This window comes from Cryptococcus neoformans (genome assembly GCF_000091045.1).
Source record: "Cryptococcus neoformans var. neoformans JEC21 chromosome 5 sequence".
Lineage (NCBI taxonomy): Eukaryota > Fungi > Basidiomycota > Tremellomycetes > Tremellales > Cryptococcaceae > Cryptococcus > Cryptococcus deneoformans.
Window position 1 is genome coordinate 862,501 of NC_006687.1, and position 7,500 is coordinate 870,000.

At 48.5% G+C, this 7,500-nt stretch overlaps 5 protein-coding genes across 5 annotated transcripts in view; 2 read left to right on the forward strand and 3 right to left on the reverse strand.

Moving 5' to 3' along the window:
* CNE03040 (conserved hypothetical protein) overlaps window positions 1-2,575 on the reverse strand; it is a 3,958-nt gene extending 1,383 nt beyond the window's left edge. The window contains exons 1-10 of the mRNA XM_570853.2: window positions 2,424-2,575; window positions 2,216-2,376; window positions 2,148-2,165; window positions 1,968-2,110; window positions 1,719-1,930; window positions 1,496-1,680; window positions 1,299-1,435; window positions 487-1,260; window positions 262-411; window positions 47-196 (exon numbers count right to left, since the gene is read on the reverse strand). Of these exons, the coding sequence (XP_570853.1) occupies window positions 47-196; window positions 262-411; window positions 487-1,260; window positions 1,299-1,435; window positions 1,496-1,680; window positions 1,719-1,930; window positions 1,968-2,110; window positions 2,148-2,165; window positions 2,216-2,376; window positions 2,424-2,425 (1,932 nt within the window). The 5' untranslated portion in view covers window positions 2,426-2,575. The remainder of the gene's footprint in view (window positions 1-46; window positions 197-261; window positions 412-486; window positions 1,261-1,298; window positions 1,436-1,495; window positions 1,681-1,718; window positions 1,931-1,967; window positions 2,111-2,147; window positions 2,166-2,215; window positions 2,377-2,423) is intronic.
* Window positions 2,576-2,788: 213 nt separating this feature from the next.
* Window positions 2,789-4,595, forward strand: CNE03050 (conserved hypothetical protein). The gene is made up of 7 exons (XM_571206.1): window positions 2,789-3,181; window positions 3,225-3,349; window positions 3,556-3,824; window positions 3,870-4,031; window positions 4,076-4,160; window positions 4,212-4,244; window positions 4,302-4,595. The coding sequence occupies exons 1-7, from the start codon at window positions 2,944-2,946 to the stop codon at window positions 4,320-4,322; spliced, it is 933 nt and encodes a 310-aa protein (XP_571206.1). The 5' UTR covers window positions 2,789-2,943; the 3' UTR covers window positions 4,323-4,595.
* CNE03055 (hypothetical protein) lies at window positions 3,853-5,425 on the reverse strand. Its single transcript, XM_024658533.1, has 5 exons — window positions 5,230-5,425; window positions 4,828-5,164; window positions 4,658-4,772; window positions 4,335-4,590; window positions 3,853-4,285 (listed from the first exon to the last, which is right to left on the reverse strand). Exons 1-4 carry the CDS (start codon window positions 5,361-5,363, stop codon window positions 4,352-4,354), a joined length of 825 nt encoding a protein of 274 aa, XP_024514381.1. The 5' UTR covers window positions 5,364-5,425; the 3' UTR covers window positions 3,853-4,285; window positions 4,335-4,351.
* Window positions 5,426-5,677: 252 nt separating this feature from the next.
* CNE03060 (structural constituent of ribosome, putative) overlaps window positions 5,678-7,500 on the forward strand; it is a 3,076-nt gene continuing 1,253 nt past the window's right edge. The window contains exons 1-5 of the mRNA XM_571207.2: window positions 5,678-5,696; window positions 5,750-5,831; window positions 5,910-6,210; window positions 6,275-6,485; window positions 6,539-7,500. The exon at window positions 6,539-7,500 is cut by the window's right edge and continues 1,253 nt beyond it. Of these exons, the coding sequence (XP_571207.1) occupies window positions 5,750-5,831; window positions 5,910-6,210; window positions 6,275-6,485; window positions 6,539-6,652 (708 nt within the window). The 5' untranslated portion in view covers window positions 5,678-5,696 and the 3' untranslated portion in view covers window positions 6,653-7,500. The remainder of the gene's footprint in view (window positions 5,697-5,749; window positions 5,832-5,909; window positions 6,211-6,274; window positions 6,486-6,538) is intronic.
* CNE03070 (UVSB PI-3 kinase, putative) overlaps window positions 6,654-7,500 on the reverse strand; it is a 7,860-nt gene continuing 7,013 nt past the window's right edge. Inside the window, exons 17-22 of the mRNA XM_024657235.1 lie at window positions 7,465-7,500; window positions 7,315-7,402; window positions 7,176-7,260; window positions 7,019-7,134; window positions 6,819-6,980; window positions 6,654-6,736 (exon numbers count right to left, since the gene is read on the reverse strand). The exon at window positions 7,465-7,500 is cut by the window's right edge and continues 90 nt beyond it. Of these exons, the coding sequence (XP_024512866.1) occupies window positions 6,701-6,736; window positions 6,819-6,980; window positions 7,019-7,134; window positions 7,176-7,260; window positions 7,315-7,402; window positions 7,465-7,500 (523 nt within the window). The 3' untranslated portion in view covers window positions 6,654-6,700. The remainder of the gene's footprint in view (window positions 6,737-6,818; window positions 6,981-7,018; window positions 7,135-7,175; window positions 7,261-7,314; window positions 7,403-7,464) is intronic.

The following is a 7,500-nucleotide window of genomic DNA, read 5'->3' on the forward strand; positions in this document are numbered from 1 at the left end:
AGCAGTATACATCAGTCACGAGCTTTTGATAACGGGATTTACTTACAAGCTTGAGATCACCAAGCTGCTTAAGAGTAGAGTCCATGCCTTCTTGCATGATTGCGAGTTCCTGTTCCTTTTCATCCATGACATGTTGAACCTCGGACTGTTTCTCGTCAAGTTTCCTAAGTAGATCGTCGATCTGCAATTGCTTGGCCTGCCGAACGAAGTTAGTGAGTCGCGTTGGGAAGGAAGCTGTGAAAAGCTCATAAGACCACTTACCCGCAGAGAGTCCTCAAGTTCCGTAAGCTGCCTGTTGTATCTGGACATGACATCGGACACTTCAGAGCTTTTGTGTCGAGATGCGTCCTCAGCACGCTCGTTAGCGAAAGCTAAGTCGCGCTTGATGCGATCAGTTTCCTCTCGATGGCTCTAAAGAAGATCATCAGCTTTTGTACGTACAAAAGCGTTAAAAATCGAGCAAGCGAATAGATGGCTATTACTCACAGACTTGAGGCGATCAAGGTCATACCTCGCCCTATCCCTTTCCCTAATCATGTCTGCCAACTCCAGATTTTTCGCCTTCACATCTCTTTCCATTCTCTCCATCTTGTCGACGGCTTCCTGTGCAGAGTTTGCCTTGAGCTGGAAGCCTTTGGTCTTGTTTAGGAGATCGAGGTGTTCCGTGCGCAACTGTGAATAAAGTTTGGCCAACGCTTCGTATTTATTCTTCCAGGTCTCAATTTGCTGCTGGAGCTGAGCAATAAGTTCGTCTTTGGCAGACATTTGGGCACCAATATTGACACCAATGGAACCGAGTTCTTGCTCCAAAGCTTTCACACGCCGGTCATACTGCTCAAGTAACATCTGGTCACGCTCGTACTGTCCGCGCATGGTAAGCATTTCTTGCTGGAGCTGAGCTGCCTGGCCTGCCTGCTGTTGAGTCCATTGCTGACTCATCTGGTCACGAAGCAACTGCTCTTGCAACTGATGCTGAGCTTGTGCTTCACGCTCTTGTTGTAAACGCTGCTGTTCGGCGTACTCAGCCTCGTGGCGACGCTTTTCTTCCTCTTGGCGACGTTGGTCAGACTCCCGTTGTGCCACAAGAGCAGATTGTTTCCTTTCATATTCTTCCAACATGCGTCGCTGCTCATCAATTTCGCCTTGGGTAGCTTGAGGAGAAGAAGGCCGTGGCGTTTCTTTCCTTTCAGGTCGCTTATCCGTAGTCGGTCTCTCCGGGAGTTCGGGGGCGACCCCGTTATCAATAAGATTGGGTGGTTCCTATTACATCAGCACACAGTTCCTCATTGAAAACCTACCTGGCCAAGTTTCGGGACATTGATGAGACCAGTGAGATATTTAAGGTTACTACATTCGTAATAGAAACGGCGAAGATTAAAATGCTGGGCATTGTAACGCTCCCTCAGCGGGAGAAGGGCATCGGCAGCATCAGTCCCTACGATATAGACATTAGCCACGATCAGAATGTAGCTGAAACGATATGATGAGTACGAACGTCGATGCATGGCGCGGAGCATGCTTGTGATAAACTTGTAGATGCCGAAGCTTTCTTTCACAAGCGGCACCAAAGCCGAGATTCGGCATTCGTTATTGGCTGAGCCACGGAAGTGAGCAAAGATGAGTTTCTGGAACGATTCAATTTGGTCTTGAAGAGTCATCAAATCGGTGATGGTCTCGTAACTACCTGTCAGCGCATATATCTATTTTTGAGCACTTACCCTTCATTGGGGTCATCAATATTTTTCAAACTGATGTACTCCTCGTACTCGAACAGTCCATTAAATTCCGGATGATGTCGATGGAATCTGAGCTTAGCCAAAAGAAACGAGGTGTACGCCTTGATTAGAGCACCGTAACCCTTGCCAGAATCTCCAACTGTTCGGCCACAGGTTTCGAGCCATCCAGTTTGGGCATGCGCTTCTTTCAGGGTCTGTTCGTCAGCGTGCTCCATGGTCAGGTAGACTCACGACCGGGTGACCCTCTTGAAGGAGCTTATGGACGACAATGAGAGCTTTGAATGTCTGTACCTCATCGGCCAGAATAGGCTGGGTTCGGAGGCCATTCCAGACGGACAAAGAAGAGTGATAGTCCCAAGTGTACACGATACATTCTGTTTGTTAGCTGTGCATGAGAGCTTGTCGGCTTACTCCTGACGTGTTTCTGCTCTGCGCAAGGCGTCAGCATTACTGAAGGCAGGGCTAGGTCAGTGGCTTACTAGGGGCTGTTTCTTCAGGGCTAGTGGCCTTCTTTATGTTGACACTGAGCTCTGCCTCAGTCTTTTCCTTGTCTACGGGCCTGGTAGGCTGATGACTGGAACCACTGGCCGCAGCTCGCACGGTGGGATAGTCGTCGTAGTCGGCATTGTGGCGGCCGAACCTGGAGAGGATAAGCGCTGCAATCCCTACGCATGGAGGATGACTTACATTGTGACGTGACTGTGCTTATGACTGAGGATGTCTCGATGTGGATGGGGTAGATGGAATGGATGGGGGATGAGCTAGGAGATTACCGTAGACTATAAGAGGGCTATCTACTATCGCGGACGGCTGGACAGAGCATGGGAGCAGCGTGGCACGTGACACGCCGTTGCAACAATCACCACCAACCATAAGCCATGACGTTATTTATGTTGGCGGCGCTCTTGGCCGCCCCCCACTATGCCACGTGTATACATGCCTATTCGCTCTTCGGCCGCAGATGCCCCATGTAGGCATGCGTCGTGGTTTGGCCATTGGTCAAAGAGCCAAGAACCGTCACTCACTGACCATGCGTACGTACTACTAATGATACGACGCATACTATTACAATAATCCGTCGTCCAATTGTCACCAGCCTTACCGTCACTCAACAATACGGCAACCACAACATCTTACACATTCTGCATACCCACGCATCGGTACCGCACCCCATATTCAATCCGTCATCCCCCTCTTTGCTTAATGGATGGCACCATTCGACCTCGATGCCTGCATCGATCGTCTTCGCAACAAACAGCTTCTCGGCGAGGCTCTGATCCGCGAGATTTGCGAGAAAACCAAGGAAGTATTGATGCGCGAGAGCAATGTAGTCCATGTCTCGTCGCCTGTTACTGTCGTTGGAGACATTCACGGGCAGTTCCACGACTTGATCGAAATATTTCGGATAGGAGGGGCGGCTCCCAATACCAATTATCTTTTCCTAGGTACGAGCGACTCACGAGTGGCATTGCGCTGACTTGCCCTTAGGAGATTATGTCGACCGAGGGCTACACTCTGTGGAAACAATATCACTCCTCACCTGTCTCAAACTTCGTTACCCTGAACGCATCCAGCTTATTCGAGGGAATCACGAGTCCAGAGCCGTTACGCAGGTTAGTAATTCTTTGAAGTATGGTGAGCGTGTGAAGAAAAATACAAAAGAGGACCCTGAGGCTTTTGGGCCTGTGGAGATGGCTTACTTGGTGGGTCCGAGGTACGCTCATATGAGAAACCCGCCACCCGGTGAGCACGAGAGAACGGAAATCTGATGCTCATAACCATTTTGACCTGATTCCGGATTCATTGCTGACAACGTTAGACATACGGCTTCTACCTTGAATGTACTAGAAAATACGGATCACCTGCCGTATGGCAGTATTTTACCGACATGTTTGATTATCTCACGCTCAGCGTGGTGATCGACGATGCTATTTTCTGCGTACATGGGGGCCTTAGTCCTTCTATACACCAGATTGACCAGATCAAGATTATCGACAGGTTTAGAGAAATACCACATGAAGGCCCAATGGCTGATTTGGTATGGTCAGATCCCGATCCGGAGAAAGAAGACTTTGCAATAAGTCCCAGGTCAGTTCTTTCCATCAGGCTTATATACAGCTAACAATGAACCAGGGGGGCTGGCTATACTTTCGGCGCCTCCATTGTCAAAAAATTCCTTCATCTCAATAATATGAACCATGTACTGCGCGCCCACCAGCTCTGTATGGAAGGATATTCTGTACTTTATAATGATCAACTCAGCACTGTTTGGAGTGCCCCAAATTACTGTTATAGGTAAGTCTCACATTGATTCATATATTTGTTCCTTACGTGGATAGGTGCGGTAATATGGCGAGTATTCTGGAGGTATCTCCAGGAGGAAGAAGGTTCTTCAATGTATTCAGCGCAGCGCCCGAAAATGAAGTAAGTTACGTCTTTTCATCGCGTGCAAGACTTCATTAATTCTCGCCACAGCGTGACGGTCCGAGTCAACAACAGCCAGGAAAGGTGTGTGATATATTGCCACAAGAAATACCACTTGAATATGCCTAACAGTTGTATCAGCAAATCGAATACTTCCTCTGATCAATCTAGTACCCTGCATAATGATACCTTCACCAATCCAAAGTTCCAAATAATTCGTCGATCAACCCGTAGCTTCTCCCTCTAATAACTTCTTTACTCCCATTCATTACGTCTTTTATGTCCGGTAATGACCAATCTTTTGTCACTTTCCAGCGTTTACCTATGAACACTTTGGCTTCCCACGTACCACCCCGCACCGGCGTCGTTTTGAAGTAATAAGCAAGGGCATCAAAGAAAGATTCTTCTAGGGCAAGGGTTCTTGTGGTATCTGCGAATGCATTGATTGACATGGTCAGCATCAGTCGAAAACAGACGTGAAAACGACCAACACCTACATGATAATATCACTTCCGGCCCGAAGGTTTCGTCCTCCACATCGGCCACGCTCGAAGGCTCAGTCAGACTCAATAGAGTATGTAATAGCAAGGGATACAAATGTGGAAAATATATCTGAAGTACGCTCGTTATTTCGCTAGAACTTATGACGATTTGAATTCATACTTACAAGGTCACACATGAGAATGTGAGAGATCAGACCAAACTCCTCACGAAGATGAGAAGTGTTTTGTCCCCAAGCCAACGGGCGAGCAACAACCTTAGCGTGGCATTTTGGCGGCCGCCATGAGTCTATACACTTTTCGCAGAGGGGTATAACAGCTGGAAGATCCGTCAATACTATGGTGTCTTGCGGAGCCAAGTGTGCAGCGAGGTGCAAGGAAGCAACCGATTGGCCAGAGCCAAGTTCAACTACACAATGCGGTCCACAGGAAGCGAAGAGAGAACACGGCGGTTCATATGCCTGTGACGGCGTAAAGTAATCGAGCAAAGGTTTCGTTGCTTCCCTGTACGGAAACCGTTTGTATCAGGCCATGTTCAGTGATTTAGTTATGGGGAAGGGCGGTCTCACCAGACTCGGCCGGCGATACCGTAGGCGGCGATAGCGTTTGTTTGGTTTTCAGATTGGATCTGGCCATGAGGGTGGTCGTGGGAGAGAAGAAGTGGCTTTATGTCTAGATTGGGAGGAAAATTAGGGTCTGTCATGGCAATAGTAGGGAGAATCTCTTGTCTTGTCTATCTAATGCAGCAGCACTCGTCATGTCCTCCTCCTTACCATGAAATGATATGTCTTACGCGCCCCGCCAGCTCTCTTCCGGACGCGTGGAGCATATCGGCGGTTTTGTCGGAGATAATCCAATGATTTAAACGCCGACGTAATTTGATTCCGCTCCCCGTGATAATTGCCTCATCTGCTTGCGACACTCCAAATTCCGAAATGCCGGTTTCATCAATCGCAACGAGCTCCGGTGTCCAAGTCAGACGAATTCGAGGTTTCCTTCAATTCTGGTTCCTCATCCCTCAACAATACTCAAAAAGGTAGATACGCCGTCGGCTCTTCACACAGGTAGACACTTACACTATAGTTTCAGATGGCTCGTTCTAAGCCTCTCGCCCCTCACGTCGGTCGTCTCTCCCGAAGCCAGGTTGCCGCCAAACGAGGCCTCTTCAAGGGTGAGTAGGAACAGGATTTCGTGGAGGTTAGATTGTGAGGGTGTTAGCAGAACGAGATCTGATCTTTTGTTGTTGTAGGCCAGAAGGCTGGTGCCGCTCCCGCCAAGACTGAGACCCCTGCGTTCACGGAGAAGAAGGTCGGCGGCAAGGCGAACGGCGAGAAGCGATTGGTTCCCACCAACAAGGCTTCCAAGTACTACCCTGCTGAGGATGTCCGCAAGCCCAAGGTATCTCGAAAGAACCCTGGCAAGACTGTTCTCCGTTCCAGCATCACCCCCGGTACCGTTCTTATTCTCCTTGCTGGTCGATTCTCTGGCAAGCGAGTTGTCTTCCTCAAGCAGCTCGACTCTGGCTTGCTTTTGGTCTCTGGTCCCCACAAGTCAGTGTTTTTTTTTTTCTATGTTGGCCACGTAATCTGATATGATTTGATCTTGATCTTTTAGGCTCAACGGTGTCCCTCTTCGTCGAGTGAGCCAGGCCTATGTCATTGCCACTTCCACCAAGGTCGACATCTCCGGTGTCTCTATCCCTGAGTCTATCAACGATGCCTACTTCGCTAAGGCCAAGGCCGCCAAGTCTTCCAAGGAAGGAGAATTCTTCGGTGAAGGCAAGGAGAAGAAGGCGTTCCCTGAGGAGAAGAAGGCTGAGCAGAAGGTGAGAGTGCTTGGACAGGAATCAGTGAAGGGTCAAGCTAACGAAAGTCGCAGGCCGTTGACGCTGCTCTTATCGCTTCCATCAAAAAGGTTGACAACCTTTCCAAGTACTTGAAGTCGTCTTGGGGTCTTTCCAAGAGTGACCGATTCCACGAGCTCAAGTTCTAGGCATTTGATGGGTATGAGATGCATGTATTACAGCTACGCTAGGCTACTTTACAACCATGGGGCCCACCCAACATACATTGCACTCTGTACAGCAGTCAGCCAACGTCGCAGTAGTAAAACGCTGGAGTGAGAACAAGCGGATGCTAAAAGGCATAAATTGACATACAAGGTTTCTAGGAGAGGTGGCTTCCTTAATCAAAGTTTCAACCTGGTTGGGCACGGAAACGACCGTGCCTTCGTTCATCACTCCTCGAAGTTTGCGTTTGATAGGATGGAGGTTTTTGTCGGCATTACTTCGAATGTCTCTGGGATCTGACTTTCCACGACCCTGATAGTATGAGCCCGATTCTGCTAACGTTTACTTACTCTACTGGTCCATTCAACGAGAGGGTCGTGGACAAAAGCCTCCAAGACACTCATTAAAGAGTCGCTATTTGAACGCAGAATACTCATAGTTATCTCTGCAGCTTTGCGAAATACGCCTATCTTCGATTAGTGTTCAACTGGATCTCCAATCACGCACCTTCGACACCGGTTACTCCCAAGGCATCGACCATGTTTTGCGTGAGTCTAAAAGGTACACGTTCGGGGATCTCAAGGGTTTTGCCCTTAACAACTCCAAATTTAACGAGATCCTTCTTACATCTTGACTTCAGACGTACCTTTTCGAACAAACAATTGAGATCGACATGTACAGTATCCCCTGAGAGACCATCGAACAAGATATTTTCACCATGTCGATCACCAAGGCTGTATAAACAATAAGCTACAATACGCCTTTTTTCCTCTTGTTAGTAGCGAAAGCGGCCTACCCTAGAATGTAACCGATCATGGACATGACGGCCAGT

What these genes read in the sequence shown, in the direction of transcription:
- CNE03050 (XM_571206.1), top strand. Translation starts at nt 2,944, where the DNA reads ATGGCACCATTCGACCTCGATGCCTGCATCGATCGTCTTCGCAACAAA. An exon ending in GACTTTGCAATAAGTCCCAG is followed by an intron (nt 3,825 to 3,869) that starts GTCAGTTCTTTC and finishes ACAATGAACCAG; the next exon opens with GGGGGCTGGCTATACTTTCG. An exon ending in GTCAACAACAGCCAGGAAAG is followed by an intron (nt 4,245 to 4,301) that starts GTGTGTGATATA and finishes CAGTTGTATCAG; the next exon opens with CAAATCGAATACTTCCTCTG.
- CNE03055 (XM_024658533.1), bottom strand. Translation starts at nt 5,363, where the DNA reads ATGACAGACCCTAATTTTCCTCCCAATCTAGACATAAAGCCACTTCTT. An exon ending in ACATTCTCATGTGTGACCTT is followed by an intron (nt 4,773 to 4,827) that starts GTAAGTATGAAT and finishes AGCGTACTTCAG; the next exon opens with ATATATTTTCCACATTTGTA. An exon ending in GCCGGAAGTGATATTATCAT is followed by an intron (nt 4,591 to 4,657) that starts GTAGGTGTTGGT and finishes ATGCATTCGCAG; the next exon opens with ATACCACAAGAACCCTTGCC.